Source organism: Theropithecus gelada, chromosome 1, assembly GCF_003255815.1.
Source record: "Theropithecus gelada isolate Dixy chromosome 1, Tgel_1.0, whole genome shotgun sequence".
In the NCBI taxonomy this organism is placed as follows: domain Eukaryota; kingdom Metazoa; phylum Chordata; class Mammalia; order Primates; family Cercopithecidae; genus Theropithecus; species Theropithecus gelada.
The window spans coordinates 142,510,224-142,527,476 of record NC_037668.1 but is presented as its reverse complement, the minus strand read 5'-3'; the positions used below and the strand labels follow the sequence as shown (position 1 = coordinate 142,527,476).

The 17,253-nt window shown below is 40.1% G+C and overlaps 1 protein-coding gene across 3 annotated transcripts in view; it reads left to right on the top strand.

The window, feature by feature from the left end:
* The window catches only part of DISP1 (dispatched RND transporter family member 1), a 198,749-nt gene extending 188,364 nt beyond the window's left edge, over nt 1–10,385 (top strand). For 2 of the 3 annotated variants that reach the window (XM_025368557.1, XM_025368575.1), the window contains one exon: nt 6,778–10,385. In XM_025368557.1, the coding sequence (XP_025224342.1) occupies nt 6,778–10,362 (3,585 nt within the window). In that variant the 3' untranslated portion in view covers nt 10,363–10,385. The remainder of the gene's footprint in view (nt 1–6,777) is intronic. The other variant, XM_025368565.1, reaches the window with a different exon arrangement.
* The last annotated feature ends 6,868 nt before the right edge of the window (nt 10,386–17,253 follow it).

Here is a 17,253-nt window from a genome sequence, read left to right as displayed (position 1 = left end):
ACCCAAACCAGCAGTCTCATTGTGCTAATATGAGTACCTTCTAAGAAATACATATCTTAACCAGGTAACCTAGTTAGTTGGTCCCAGATCTCCCAGATTTACCCCATCCTTCATTCTAAGAGGCTGTACATTTTGAAAATGACTTTCCAATCGACTGAGGTATTGGGATTTTCTGTCAGTGCCATCTTCCTTTCACATAGACAAAACCACAAAAGATCTATAAACAGACCAAAGTTTCTTAATTGGTGATCAATCTTTATTTGTGATATTTTCTTCTACAGCTATCAGTTCCTTATTTGAAGGCTATGAACCTATTTCTCCTTGTCATGCATTAGGATACTTCTTATACAGAAAGTTAACTCTAAAGTTGTAAATGTGTAGTGATATTTACTATGTGCAAGATTTTATGCTGGGTACTTGTACATCATTCACAATGGATCTATGACCTTGGAATTTATAATGTGTTTTACACGGATGATAAATTAAGCTTAGAGAAGCTAAGCTAGTCTGGTTACTTTATAATCACACCTTGGATGAGTGCAGTTCATTAACTTCTATCCCTTCTTGTCCTCATTCTTCTACCTTTGGTTGATCTTCAGACCTTCCCTTTCCTGAAGACTCTGAAGTGATTGAAGTCACTCAGTTAATTAATAGCTGATATTTAGTGCGTATTTATCATGTGCCAGGAAGTGTTCTAAATACTTTAACACATTATTTCATTTAATCCCGATGACAGTGTTATGAATTAAATACTAAATAGCCCGTTTTTTAGTTGAGGAAAGTTCACATCTGTGGTCGGGCACTTCCAGGATTTGGAACCCAGCCAAGTTGAACTCCAGAGTCTGCCTTTACCCACCCTGCTTTATGCTTCTAGTGAGGAAGATACCTCCCCCATTTCGTTTCCTTATACAGTGCCATTTCCCACAGAAATGAAGCTTAAAAAGTCATTGTGGTCCGGAATAAGTATCCTTTTTTTTCTTAAAGAATTTATTCTAGCAATTTATTCCATGAGTGCATGTTAGACTCTGAGACTCAAAAGCCAGTAAGCAATAGTATGCCATGATGGGTTCCATAAATAAAAGTAGTATATTATTTCATCTCTCTCTCTATATATATATATGTATATATTTGTATATATATATTTGTAACTACCTCAACATGATTTATGTAGATCGATGGATGATAAAAATCATCATGTTGAGGTAGTTTACAGAAAAGCATATGCAAAGGACAGGATACATAAGTTGAATGAATTACATGAAGGGAAAACAATGGGAGGAAAATAATAAAGCTAAGATGAGATTTATAATAATGCACACCCCACAATCTTGTACATTTGCTCATGGGAGCTGCAAACTTATCTCTAACCTCCCAGCAGCCAGAGCAAAAAGAATTTCACAATCAGTAACGAAAGTCATAAAAATAGGGTAACAAATTTGTTTTTTAGAAGCCCAGCTTTTCCTCCTGCTAAGACAGGAGGAGACAGTTCCCCCATAGTCTTCATAAAAGAAGTGTGATGCTGTATACAAAATTGTTAACAGCATGCTTAGAAGAGATACAGTATTAAAGTTCAGCTGATTTGCAAAACATAGGTAGGGTGGTAGCAAGAAAACATTATATAGCGAAAGCATTTCTATAAGAGATCAAAGCAATGGAGTCTAAGTATGTGGCTTTCTAATGGTTTAGCTTGTTGCATTTGCATAATTTATACTATCTAAAGGAATAGATGTACTCTGCTTGTCTAGGTCTGTCTTTCTACCGAGTTGATGATAAGGATTGGACAGCTGTGAGTTTAAGTTTGTAATCCCTGGCAAGAACAGGACAACTACATGTTTTTAGTACATACTTTGTAAGTCACCAACTAAGAGCATTATCTATATGCTTTGGCAGTTAATTAGGAAGAGAGTAGTATTGTGGTCCTCTTGTGAGAATTTGAAAACCAGACTCAAGACACACGTCAAAATGAATGGTTGGTATGGCCAATTATAAATCCATACCAACAAATGAATAAATAGGTGATCAGAGCCCCAAAAGTCTACCTTAAAGAGTATGGTTATCATTTTAACTTGTTAAATACTATTTTTACCAATTATAAACACCTTTGTATTCTAGTCTCAAACTCTATGAACCTGTAATAAACCTTTCTCATAGAGATGATATATTCATCTGCTATCTTAAATAATAACTATTGGTTAACAGTTCGGCTTTCAGATTATTACGGTACCTTTTTTTAGTCTCCCAGTTCAAGACACTGTTAGGATTTTTATTTGTTACAGTGGTTTGAGCCGAGTTGTCCTAAGACTACTTGGCAGTTGTTCCTCTCCCCCAGCCCCCAGATCCTGGTTGTTATATAGAAGCACTTGATTATTAACAACTCTGAAGTTAAATGGGGCACAACCAAGTGATAGCAAGCAGAAGACCTTAATTGTTGGGGGGTTGACTCCAGAAAACGTCTGGTAATTAGTATAACATCCCAGTGAGACCAGATGTTTCAACTGTCGCCTGCCTGTGTTTACAGCACATTTAGTTCAAACTCTAGATTTTCTTTAAATTACATGCCATTTATACTCATAATTCAGACAGCACTGGTTTCCAAAGTGAAGTGCTTCTGTTTCTGATCCTGTTTTCTACCTCCTAACAGAAATGCTTGTTTTCTTACACACTTTCAAAAGGAGCTTCAGTTGATTCCCCTACTCTTCTTCATTGCCTCTTTCTACCCTTTGACATCCTAAAGGACACACTCGTGTCATTAGTAACCAGAAGTGAGTCTCTGTAATTTTGACTGCTGGAAACGATTTACTTGTTCTGTAGTCTTTGTACAATGTAGAAGTTGGAGCTCTGAGGACTCAGCTTGTAAAGGGATTTGAAATTTGGTGTCAGAGACTGTTTACTAGGGTGACTTTTGTGAACAGCTGGAAAACCCCTGAAGCTTAGAAGATTCCAGAAACATGTTTTCCTATTCTTGTTTTAAAGAGGGCTACAGAGCCCTTGCTTTTTCTTTTCTCCCTAGGCTCCCCTTAAATGTTTAATACATAGGGAGCTTTGTTACGCAGGGAGGAGGGTCCAGCAATCAATTGAACCTGGTATTAAGGGCTTAATTTTCCTCCCTTTTGTTCTTTTCTCAGCTTCTTAAAATATCTTCAACTTAGCCAATAGTTTTAAAAGTTAAGGTATCATTTAAAACTCTCTGCTGGTTTCTTCTTTTTCTCTCTTCTCTTCCTTTACCCTCTATTTTAAGTCAACTCCACCCCTCCCACTATCTAACTAGGGAAGTACACAAAGACATGTTATAACCACATAAGCACAATGGTTCCCCTAAGCACCCATCTTGTGATAACTAGAATTAGAAGGGCTATATTCCTCATGAGAGTTATAAGAAGTTGCTTCCACTAACTCCATTTTTATTTTTATAAACTTCAAAGATTTTGAAATTATTCATATGAATCCATCTTCCAAAAATATGGCAAAAACATATCTGTTCTGTGTGAAGACATGCCTGCTTCCCAGTCTCTTCAAGCCCCATAATATAATACATGCTTCTGTGTTTCTATATCTCAGTCACATGTGACTAAGGTAGTGCCATTGTCACATCACACTTACAGACTTGGGTACTTGCTCTGTAGGTCACCATAAGCCCTTACATATAATACCATACTTCTCGCTTTGAATTACAGTTATTTATGTTTGTGTCTGATTTCCCTGCCACACCGTGAACCATTTGAGAGGAAGGACAACTGTGTCTTACTCATCTTGTGTAGATGCTCAGTAAATTTGCTTTTGAATGGATGAATAGATCAAGAACATATGACCTTATTCCCTAAAAGTATAGACAATTCCTTGAACTCCATTCCTTTAAATTCAGAGTGCTGGCATCCAACTCAGGGTAGAGAAAACCAGTCATGATGTCTTTTCTCTGTCCTTGTTTCTTACCCCGTATGCGTTCTCGAAAATTGGTTTCCCAAAGGTTGAACATCAATCAGTACCATCTTTCAATTGGAGAATTGGCTCCCCAGTGACTTACTAGCACTTGTTTTTAATAGCAGCCATCAAAATAGTATTTAGTCTGTGTTTATAATGTCTAACTTCTTAATCTTTGGTCAACTATACACATCTAAAAATGTGCTATTATTTGAAAAGATTGTTCAAGGACAGAATTCTATGCTTTCTCTCCCAGTTTTACTTGGCAACTCCATGTCCTTTATCTTTGACATTTGATTATTTCAGCAACTACAGGTCATTTTCCTTCTAGCTGATAATGGATTTTCACAATGGATACAGTTCATTTTCTTCTATCTGAAAACTGTCAGACATTGGGGTTGCATTACCTTTCATTCAGTTCATCAAGCTGACCCTAGTGGTTTGTATGTTACTTCTTTGTAAGGTAAAACTGGTAATCTGCCATGAAAACCAGTGAGATGCCATTCCAGGGTTTCCTGTTGTTAGGTGGTTCATTTTTCCCTAAGTTAGCATATGTGAATGTTTTTACCTGGAAACAGTCAAGTATGAATTATCCTAGTTTATGGGGCGTCTACGATTGTTCCTCAAAAATGAGCTTTAAAATGAAGCCTTTGTTAAAGTAAATATTATTTTAGTACATTTGAACAATAACCTTTTGGGTTCATTTTTCTTTACCCTCAATAGCATTATCTTTAGAAAAACAAACAACTTTTTATTATGTAAATCCTCCAGCATATACAAAAGTAGATAAATAGTGTAATGGACTGTTGAAATAGGTCACCCAACTTCCACAGTTCTCAACACGTGGCTAGTCCTGTTTCATCTACACCCCACCCCCACAGGATTAATCCCAGGAAAGTATCCTGGTAAACGGAGTTCAGGGATCATAGGTAACTTGGTTCTTGGGTAAGTCCAAGTTCTAAAGAGGTGATTCATGCCAGCTGCTGCTCTACTTTGAGAAGACATTTCAATATATGATTGATAAAGCCTAGTTTAATCAAGGTAAAGAGTGTTTTTAATCCTACTAGAAAAAAAAAAAAAAAAAAAACTCACTTCCTCTTTGAACTTTGGAGTTTCTTGCCTGTAACAGCCTTTGGTAAATAGAGATGAGGGAAACTGATAGGACCAGGTCATATTTAGTTCTAGTTCTCCTAAAGAGAACTCTCTGGTCAGGCTCAGGAGAAGACGAATATTTCTTATTCTCACCTCAGAGAAGAGGGGCTACTCATCTAATTTACAGAATGGAATGGTACAGACTTTACCATAATCTAGCAAACCAGTGATGGAACAATTTTTCAATTTTTTATAACAATAGCTGTAAGATGGAAAGCCTTCTCCTGGAACAGTGTTTTAAATGAAATACTTTCCACACCAAATCCAGAATTATCATACTTGCTAATATGCAGCAGGCCCTCATTTACCAAAAGAGAAAGTTCTCCAAAAAAGGATTTTTGCCAATTTGAATAAACTTTATGGAAGAAATAATTAAATTCTTCAGCATTTATTTTATTGTATATACCAATTTAAAAATCAGATATAAATCATATTTTAATCTAGAAACATTGCCCTTTTCTACTCATACTTCAGGAAACAATTTTATTCCAGACTTTTATGCTTCTTTTTTGGAGATGGAGTCTCACTCCGTTGCCTAGGCTGGAGTGCGGTGGCACAATCCCAGCTCACTGCAACTTCCGCCTCCTGGCTTCAAGCGATTCTTCTGCGTCAGCCTCCCATGTAGCTGGCATTACAGGCATGCGCCCACCATGCCCAGCTAATTTTGTATATTTAGTAGAGACGAGGTTTCACCATGTTCGCCAGGCTGATCTCGAACTCCCGACCTCAGGTGATCCACCCGCCTCGGTCTCCCAAAGTGCTGGGATTATAGGCGTAAGCCACCGTGCCTGGCTGATGCTCCTTGACATCAGCACTTTTGATATTACTGGGGTCACTTTTTGATTCACCAAGCAGTTTTTGTCTTAATCTGTTTGGGCTTCTATGGCAAAATACCTCTGACTGGGTAATTTATAAACAACAAAAATTTATTTCTTATAGTTCTAGAGGCTGAGAAGTTCAAGATCAAGGAATTAGCAGATTTAGTCTGGTGAGGACCTGTTCCTCATAGATGGGGCATTCTATGCGTCCTCATGGACTCTTATAAAAGCACTACTCCCATTCATGAGGGCTCCTCCCTTGTAATTTAGTCACCTCCAAAAAAGCCACACCCCCTAACACACTGGGGATTAGGTTTCAACTTGAATTTGGGAGAAGCACAAACATTCAGGCCAAAGCAGTTCTCTAGGGAATATCATCTTTGCTTCTAACTGTTGATTGAAATATAGTACTTTAGTCACCAACAATTTCATGCTGATAACCAGAATTTTAGGCAAAACCACAAATTTGTATCAATTGTACAGTTGTTTTCTTCATCCTATACAGGTACATACCTAAGCTGCACAACCTGTCCACTTCATTGCTTTTTAAAGTGACTTTTAAAAGTCTTGTTGACTAAGTAGGTGTTAATTTGATCTCCTTTTGTAAACAAAACTAGCATCGGTTGAAGTTGTTTCACACTTGCATGTCATCCCCAAACAGTAGTTTTTAATTCAAAATAAAGTAACCTAAAGGGCATCCTGTAACATGAGGCCATTTAGGGGGAAATTTCACTCTGTTTTCAAACTGATTCCTAATTTAAGAGGATAATGATTTAGCTTTTGTAACTTTCCCTGTCCCTCAAGGTCACCTTAGTGCAGACCTTTCCAGTTGTGAACGATTGTGAACCAATTTAAACTGTAGTCCTTCTGCTTGTCTCTATCTCTGCAGATCAGATCTCACCCCCAGTTTGGTGATCTCTGCCAGAGGACCACTGCTGCCTCCTGCTGCCCCAGCTGGACACTGGGAAACTACATCGCCATTCTGAACAATAGATCATCCTGTCAGAAGATAGTCGAGCGAGACGTCTCTCATACCTTGAAGCTGCTTCGGACTTGTGCCAAACACTACCAAAATGGCACTCTCGGGCCAGACTGCTGGGACATGGCAGCCAGAAGAAAGGACCAGCTCAAGTGCACCAATGTGCCACGCAAATGTACCAAGTACAATGCCGTGTACCAGATCCTCCATTACTTGGTGGACAAAGACTTTATGACCCCAAAGACGGCTGACTATGCCACGCCAGCTTTAAAATACAGCATGCTCTTCTCTCCCACAGAGAAAGGGGAGAGCATGATGAACATTTACTTGGACAACTTTGAAAACTGGAACTCTTCTGACGGCGTGACTACCATCACCGGGATTGAGTTTGGTATCAAACACAGTTTGTTTCAGGATTATCTTCTAATGGATACTGTGTATCCTGCCATAGCCATTGTGATTGTCCTTTTAGTCATGTGTGTCTACACCAAGTCCATGTTTATCACTCTGATGACAATGTTTGCAATAATCAGTTCTTTGATTGTTTCCTATTTCCTCTATCGTGTAGTATTTCACTTCGAATTTTTTCCTTTTATGAACCTCACTGCCCTTATTATTTTGGTTGGAATTGGAGCAGATGATGCTTTTGTCTTGTGTGATGTTTGGAACTACACAAAATTTGATAAGCCTCATGCTGAAACCTCAGAAACTGTAAGCATCACCTTGCAGCACGCTGCCCTCTCCATGTTCGTCACCAGTTTTACCACTGCTGCTGCCTTTTATGCTAACTATGTTAGCAACATTACAGCAATCCGATGCTTTGGAGTTTATGCAGGGACAGCTATTTTGGTGAATTATGTTTTGATGGTCACATGGCTTCCAGCAGTTGTTGTGCTGCATGAACGGTATCTTCTTAATATATTCACTTGCTTCAAAAAGCCCCAGCCCCAAATATATGATAACAAAAGCTGCTGGACAGTGGCTTGCCAGAAGTGCCACAAAGTACTCTTTGCCATTTCAGAAGCATCTCGAATTTTTTTTGAAAAAGTATTGCCATGCATTGTCATTAAGTTTCGCTACCTTTGGCTGTTTGGGTTCCTTGCCTTAACTGTAGGTGGGGCCTACATTGTATGTATAAATCCAAAGATGAAACTGCCCTCACTGGAGTTATCCGAGTTCCAGGTGTTCAGGTCGTCTCATCCTTTTGAGCGTTATGATGCTGAATACAAAAAGCTTTTCATGTTTGAACGTGTTCACCATGGTGAGGAGCTCCACATGCCCATCACAGTAATCTGGGGCGTGTCCCCAGAAGACAATGGCAATCCACTAAATCCCAAGAGTAAAGGGAAGTTGACGTTAGATAGCAGTTTTAACATCGCCAGCCCAGCTTCCCAGGCATGGATTTTGCACTTCTGTCAAAAACTGAGAAACCAAACGTTCTTTTACCAGACTGATGAACAGGACTTCACCAGCTGCTTCATTGAGACGTTCAAACAGTGGATGGAGAACCAGGACTGTGATGAGCCTGCCCTGTACCCATGCTGCAGCCACTGGAGCTTCCCTTACAAGCAAGAGATTTTTGAACTGTGCATCAAGAGAGCTATCATGGAGCTGGAAAGGAGTACAGGGTACCATTTAGATAGCAAAACCCCAGGGCCGAGGTTTGATATTAATGATACTATCAGGGCAGTGGTGTTAGAGTTCCAGAGTACCTACCTCTTCACACTGGCTTATGAAAAGATGCATCAGTTTTATAAAGAGGTGGACTCATGGATATCCAATGAGCTGAGTTCGGCCCCTGAAGGCCTCAGCAATGGTTGGTTTGTCAGCAATCTGGAGTTCTATGACCTCCAGGATAGCCTCTCCGATGGCACCCTCATTGCCATGGGGCTTTCAGTTGCTGTTGCATTTAGTGTGATGCTGCTGACAACTTGGAACATCATCATAAGCCTTTATGCCATCATTTCAATTGCTGGAACGATATTTGTCACTGTTGGTTCTCTCGTCCTGCTGGGTTGGGAGCTAAATGTGTTGGAATCTGTCACCATTTCCGTTGCCGTTGGCTTGTCTGTAGACTTTGCCGTCCATTATGGGGTTGCCTACCGCTTGGCTCCAGATCCCGACCGAGAAGGCAAGGTGATCTTCTCTCTGAGTCGCATGGGCTCTGCGATTGCCATGGCTGCCCTGACCACCTTCGTGGCAGGGGCCATGATGATGCCCTCCACAGTTCTAGCGTACACCCAGCTGGGCACCTTCATGATGCTCATCATGTGTATCAGCTGGGCTTTCGCCACCTTCTTTTTCCAGTGCATGTGCCGGTGCCTTGGACCACAGGGGACCTGTGGTCAGATTCCCTTACCTAAAAAACTACAGTGCAGTGCCTTTTCCCATGCCTTGTCTACAAGTCCTAGTGACAAGGGACAAAGCAAAACACATACCGTAAATGCTTATTTAGATCCCAGGGCCTCCAAATCTGAACTGGAGCATGAGTTTTATGAATTAGAACCTCTGGCTTCCCACAGCTGCACTGCCTCTGAGAAGACCACTTATGAAGAGACGCACATCTGCTCTGAATTTTTCAACAGCCAAGCAAAGAATTTAGGGATGCCTGTGCATGCAGCTTACAACAGTGAACTCAGCAAAAGCACTAAAAATGACACTGGCTCTGCCTTGTTACAGCCCTCTCTTGAACAGCACACCATGTGTCACTTCTTCTCTCTGAATCAGAGATGTGGCTGCCCAAATGCCTACAAACGCTTGAAATACGGCCCGCACTCTTGCCAGCAGATGGGGGACTGCGTGTGCCACCAGTGCGCTCCTACCGCTAGCAGCTTTGTCCAGATCCAAAACGGCGTGGCACCTCTGAAGGCCACACACCAAGCTGCCGAGGGCTTTGTGCACCCCATCACACACATCCACCACTGTCCCTGCCTGCAGGGCAGAGTAAAGCCAGCTGGAATGCAGAATTCTCTGCCTAGGAATTGTTTCCTCCAGCCAGTGCAGCACATTCAGGCCCAAGAAAAAACTGGCCACACCAATGTACACAGTCTTCAGAGGAGCATAGAAGAGCATCTTCCAAAGATGGCAGAGCCATCATCATTTGTCTGCAGAAGCACTGGATCATTTCTCAAAACGTGTTGCGACCCCGAGAATAAACAAAGGGAACTCTGTAAAAATAGAGACATGAGCAATATGGAGAGCAGTGGAGGGACTGAAAACAAGGCAGGAGGGAAAGTGGAGCTGAGCTTGTCACAGATGGATGCAAGTGTGAACTCAGAACATTTCAATCAGAATGAACCAAAAATCATATTTAATCATTTAATGGGGGAGGCTGGTTGTAGGTCCTGCCCAAATAATTCACAAAGCTGTGGCGGAATTGTGAGAGTGAAGTGCAATTCTGTGGACTGTCAAATGCCAAACATGGAAGCCAATGTGCCTGCTGTATTAACACACTCGGAACTTTCTGGTGAAAGTTTGTTAATAAAAACACTATAATAAATACAGCATTCAATTCAGAACCAGTGCCTCAGTTATTCTTTTAACATGGAAGTAAAATCCAGAAGCTTAGAAAAGAAGCCCAAAAATACAGCAACAAGCGTGTTTCACATTAACAATTATAGAATATTTTTATATTCCGTAGGAACAATAAACTTACAAATCTGCTGAGTGCGTTAGGTTATTAGATTGGATGATTGGATAATTGTTGGATTTTATATTTTCAAAAAGTATGGTTGTTTTTTGCATTTATGCCCAGCTTGAAATATAGAAATATATAAATATTTATATATTTATATCTCTTTCTACACTCCCACTGCAGTGAACTGGAGGTTTAAAGTTTGAATTAAAGTTTCTGTTCTCCTGGGCCATCATATTCACCTGGTATCCTCATTCTAGTGTATTTTGTGGGCAGTGATCAGGACTTCGGATCGCTCAACACGAATACTAGGAATTGCTCTAATTTTAATTGAGCCACTTCATTTGGGATCCAAAAACTAAACAACATTAAAATTTACATTTTTGGTGAGGCTTCATGTAAAAAATCAATTGCCAAGCACCTTAATAATGCATCCCACATGTCTGCTTCAGTAGACTTTACATGAAGCCAAGAACACCCTTATATCCACACCAGTGTCTTTTCCACTTTAGCCAAAATGTACAGTTGTTCAGTTATTTTAGCTGTTAACCCAGGAGCCATGAGCATCATCTGTGTCAGGCCACAATTACGTTAGAGGCACAGAAGGAAGGGCATGAATGAAGAGATGTGATCACACAAAACAGTGCTGCACTTCCCAGGATACATTGCCTGATACCAGAGACAGATCCAGGTCACGTGAGCATTCAGAGCAAGGGAACTTGGATGAAGTCTTGCTTCCAACTCTGCCCCTGAGGGGCCATGTTTAGAAGGCTTCTTTCTTCTTTGTTAAAGAGTGTCTCAAGACAGGTAAGGATTATTTTCTTGTGCAGCTAACACCTGGAAATACTGAGCCTTCAGGCAGCATCTTAAATGACACTTGTGTATCTCATGTTAGATCAGTCGACAGTAATTGAGCTGTTGGAGCCTGCTTTCTGGATAAGGCTTCAGATGACAGCCGTCATCATAGGGTGTCATCTGATCCTTTGTGCATTCCAGCCCCGTCCTGGAAGTGTTCCTCTGCATTCTGCTTCCCTCTGGAGTTCTACCTCCACTTTGGTCCTCCGAAGAAAACAGTGGAAATATTTGTAAATACAATGTTCCCTCCAAACGTTATATTGGTTATTTTCTAAGAATAGTTTTCCAAATAGATCTGCATGTTATTCCAGGGCCTGAAAAAAAAGCTGTCAGGAGCAGGAAGGGATCTTATGGGTCATTGACTCCAGCCCACATCCACTAAACCACAAATTTGTTAAGTAACTTTCCAGCTTTTGCTTGAACACTCCGGTGACCAGTAGCTCACTACATGTCTACCTTGGTTGAACCGGAATCTGTTGTCCTGTAGTTTTTCTACCAGTTTGTCCTCATTCTGTTCTCTGAAGTGAAAGCAAACATCCCTCCTGCTAACATTCGCAGTTCACTGAGTTCATCCTGCGAACACAGATTGAGCATCTCCACACTGTGTAGCTGAAATACACAGACTCTGATTACACTGCAAGGAGGAGGACCAGACCCCAGGAGCGTGGATGGCACTCCCGCTAGTTCACACAGGGATGGAAATAACTTTTGCTCAAGTATTACAGCCAACTTTCAGGCAGCGTGCAGGGAACTAGACCCTCTAGGTATCTCACATGTTCTGTTGCTAAGCTGCCTCTCCAAACCAGTTAGATTTTTTAACACTGACATTCAGGAATTTATGTCCGTTCCCATCGCACTTAATTCTGTTAGATAAATACGGGATATATGGAGGAGAAGCAACACTTGAAAACAAGACTCACAAACCCAACACTAGAGTCTTTGATTTCCCTCTGAAATGTGTAACCACAAAGTTATGTGAAAATTTAGTGGCCCAAAAGCACTTTTTTCTTGGGCACACACACAGATTGAATTTAAAGGCATTTAAAAAAAAAAAAACAATTTGTTTACGGATGACCTAACCTGTAAGACTTTCAGGTAAGCTAAGTGTCATTTGATTTGAAAATGAAGACTAGAGGGAGGAGGGGGAACATCCTATGTCTTCTCCCTGGGTTCCATCAGGGAGGCATGGTTACGGTGCACCTTGCCTGCTCTGGCTCCAGGGGGCTGGAGGGGCCTCCCCCATCCCCCAACCCCCATCCCCCATCTCTGATTAATTACCCTGAACTTTGAATGCAACAGTGAACCCTTTTCACATTTAATTCATCTCCAGATTTGGGACTTTGAATTGACTATGTTTTTCGCAAATGGATTTCTTTTTTTAAAAAAAGTATTTATTTGCTGGGGCTAGAAAGTTTTAAGATTTTTTTTTTTTTTTTTTAATTCATTACTGGGCAGCAGAGGATCACTGTTTCTAGTAATGTTTCACAAAAAATTTCATCCAATCTTCTAGATAATTTTCAAAACAGATAAGAGGTTAAATTATACATAGGGAAAAGATCCCCTTCCTCTGTCTGTGAAATACTTGTAACTTGGAAGGTATTTGGTTATGGAAAGAATTTGCAGACTCACTACAACAGAGAACATCTCTGAGGTTTGAGTCCATGTTATCAAATTTGTTCCTGACTTCCCTGCAAGGTCATTTTTTAAACCCTATTTTATTGAAAAGTGGAAGAGGCCAAGAGCAAGGATTTTTTCACAGAGACAAGCTGTGTTTGAAATAACCACACCGCTTCATCTGTGTGTATTCATTTCTTGTGTGTAATTGCTGTAAAATGCACATCCTCCTAGAATAATATTCTTTAAAGGTAGGCTAAGCTGCTATTAAATGTTATTGTAATAATCTATGCCTGAGCTTCAATCATTCTAAATTTTTAAACTTTTGCATGGGGTGATGTGAAGAGTAGTTTACAAATGTGATCTTCCAGGAGATTAGGAAATGTTCCCGGTTCCCATTGTCTCACATGGAAACCATCTTTCCACCAGCAGTTAGGATCGTTTCTGAATGAAATAGCAGCAAACAGTGTCTTTGAAAACAGCTGCATCTTTTCACTTTAATGAGGAGAGTCATTTTAGAAGAAAAATTAAACCTATGGTTTAAAAAAATCCAGACTCAATTGAGATTTTTTCATAAGGTTCAAACATAATCACAAAAATAGAAATGTGTTGAAATCACAAGCGGATTGTTTTTTATGCAGAAGAAACTATCACGTCCAAATACGCTGGATGCCATAGCGGAGCTTCTTGAAATTTTTGCTGGCATTTAGTTTATCTCTAATTATTGTTACATTAACCTACTTTTTTTGTTAGACATTTTCATTAATGTTTGGTTTTGTACACTAAGGTTTCATATCTTTGCATTAAATATAAAAGAAAAAAGTAACGAATATGGAAGGTTGATTAGTGGTATCTTGTGCCCTTTGTTCTTAACAGTGTTTTAATTGCCTTAATTTTGGATTTGCTTGTGTGTGTGTGTGTGTGTGTGTGTGTGTGTAAAGAAATGATGTCACTTCTCGTTTTGTTAGCTTTGTAAACCAAAGGGTGCTCACACAAAAACAACTAAGTAATCAGGATCAACAAGAGTTTCCATCAGATCCCCTAAACCATCAGTTAGAACATGAAGTTGACAATACAGGGGACAACTAGGACACAGTTCAGTAACTCAGTGGAGCCTGATGGGTATTTGTTGCACATAAGTATGCTTTCCTGAGATTCTGGGGCTGTGAGTGCTGTTTTAAGTTTTAGGGAGGGGGACATGAAATACAGCAATGATGGTCTGCATTCAGAAGTCAGTCCAAGAAGGAGCTCTTTCTAGCTTGCCTATTCTTACGGTTTTAGGTAACCTTGAGAACCATATACTTTTTTTTTTGAATAAGAAGATAAATCAGTGGCCCAAATTATTCAGAGTGATGCTGCAGAAAACAGGTTCCCTTCTTAAGGGATTTAAGCCAACATTTGAAATAACAGTCAACACCTCTGCTGCTCTCATCTGACCCATACAATGACTACACTTCTTGACTTTGTACTTCCTTTAGTGACTGTGATATTCACGACCCTGGGACACTCACAGTGAAATAGTTCAATTCCATGTTCTTAAATCAACTGCAATAACTAAACTTCAACATTTACATTTTCAAATCTCTCTTTTTTTTTTTAACATAACTCTCTGTAATGTAATCTACACTTTCCTAAAAAATTAAGGGCAGATTATTTTTAGCAAGAAATATTTTTCTTTGGGGCCGGGCACGGTGGCTCACACCTGTAATCTCAACACTTTGGGAGGTCGAGGCAGGCAGATCACTTGAGGTCAGGAGTTTGAGACTGGCCTGGCCAACATGGTGAAACCCTGTCTCTACTAAAAATACAAAAATTAGCCAGGCTGATGGTGCCTGTAATCCCAGCTACTCAGGAGGCTGAGGCAGGAGAATCGCTTGAACATGGAAGGAGGAGGTCGGGGTGAGCTAAGATCGTGCCACTGCACTCTAGCCTCGGTAACAGAGTGAGACTCCATCTCCAAAAAAAAGGAAAAGAAAAATATTTTTCTTTGGAACCCAATAAGGTTCTTATAAGAGCCGGTTTTAATTTGAGGCAAAGTAACAAAGTAAAATTGGCTCAATCTCTATCCACTAATTGGCCATTTTCGATCAATGCATTGGACTTTCAACTTTCCACTATTTAAAGGGGAAAGGATTTGCTAAATAAACCAATAATCTAAACAGGATTACAAAGAGCCTGTTTAGCCTGCCTAAGAAAACAACTTCTAGAGTTTAAAAAACTGTTGTGTTACTGTCTTTGCAACATAACATGATCAATACAAATCTTATTAATTTTTAAAAGGGTCCTGTGGGATATAAATCTCTAGGCAAAACTTTACCAGATGTTTTAAATACTAGGTGAGAATGGGAAAATAGCCTGTGTTTTCAGATGGTCCTCAATGTGGTCTTTCTGAGATTCTCCCCACTCCCACCAGCTGCATTATTCTATCTTGGGAAACTCTCTCACCCACAGAGTGACTTCTATTTCTCTCTTTTGTGGCAGCAATCAAGAGCTTAATTCACTGGAGCTTTAAACCATGGGGTGTGTGAAGCCGCAAGCATTCCTCTCCCTCCAGTAAAATTTCTGTTTGTAAAGAGATCTGAGGAAAGGCTTTGTGAAACAAGCAAATCTCTGACAATATCCTCACTCAGATTGAAGTTCACCGGTGTTTGTTCTTTTCTAGAGCTTGATCTCTTCTCTTTACTTTTAGTTTCCTGAACAGTGCATGTGTTATTCGTCATATATGTGGGATGGGAGTAGATATATACCGAATAATCTTGAATTGCTGAATAATTCTGTCACAGATCCCAATTTGAATTTCTGTGCCTTGCCCTGCCTGGAAAAGGACCCTGGGCTCTGGCAGATAAAGAGGAATTCCCTTCAGTGAATGGCTTCCCTGCCAATCATGACAAATTACACAGCTCTCTAGTAAATATCTGCACGATGCCAACCGAGAGGAAGCAGAGGTCAGAAAAGCCAATTTTGAGACAAAACTTCAATCCTTCCTCTAAGTCACTGTGATTCAGAAAACATTTAGGCACATCTCCTATCCTGGAAACAAAAACTGATTTTTCTCATCTGTGGGTTGATCATTACAAACCACATGGGAGTGGAAGTATTTACCTTCAGCCCCACAGAGCTGGAGGGACAGTTTTCTATTCTCTGTGTTTTGATGTCATATTTGGGTCTTGGGTAAATTGGGTTGATGAGTCTTTTTTTAGAGCAGTTTGGGCCATCCTGAAGGAAACTACGGGTAACCTCACCTGCTTGCACTCCAAACTCCTTTAGAGAAGGGAGCAGATAAACTATCTAGGCCTTTGCTCCGACACCAGGTTTCACCGTCAGTGTCTATTGCCCCGTATGATAATTGTCGGATGATTGATCCGTCTCCCTCACTAGACTAACTCCTGGAGAGCAGGCATTCTCGTCAGCTCCTTGTTGCACTGAAGTGACAAAATTCAACTGAAAGTCCATTGCATTCAGGGCACTTTGTGCCTCCCTTTGCAGGGCCTCTGATGACCAAGAAAGCTACTGTCCTGAAAAAGCTAAATCAAAGACCTCCAAAAAGAAAGGATTTGCAAAGCACATATTGCACAAGTAAGACTTTTTAAAAATAAGAGGCAAATATGTTGAAACTAGGATTCATGGCCGGGTGCTATGGCTCATGCCTATAATCTCAGCATTTTGGGAGGCTGAGGCAGAAGGATTGCTTGAAGCTTGGAGTTTGAGACCAACCTGGGCAGCAAAATGAGACCCTCATAAACAACAATAAAATTTAAAAAACAAAAACGAAACTAGGATTCAGATAGTCCTGAGCATTTTACAGTCACTCCTGTTTGCAACTCCAAGGTCTTTTAAAAAATTGAGGGCTTTTTTTTTTTTTTTTAATCCCTTTGTTTTTGACAACAAAGACCTGGGTTGAAGAGCAAGACCAGCCACTTTCTAATACCTCAGCTCTCTCATCCGTAAAATGTATGAGACCCACCTTACAGGGTTGCAAAGGTTAAATGAGATGCGACGCATTAAAGAGGCTGTGGTGTAACTATTACTATCCAATAGCTTTTATGCTCGTCGTCATGTCATTCGATTCTACTCATTAAAGCTCATCCTGCAAACATTCGAGCAGGCCATCCTTTGTCAGCTGATTCCCTGTCATACAGATGCTACATATATATTTGCCTATATTGCAAACATTGCATATATTATATATAGTATGTAAATGTATGTACATACATATATTCAATGTATAGATTTGCTGCAAATACTTCAATATAATAAAAACTGTATTCTAGTCTGTCTCACTG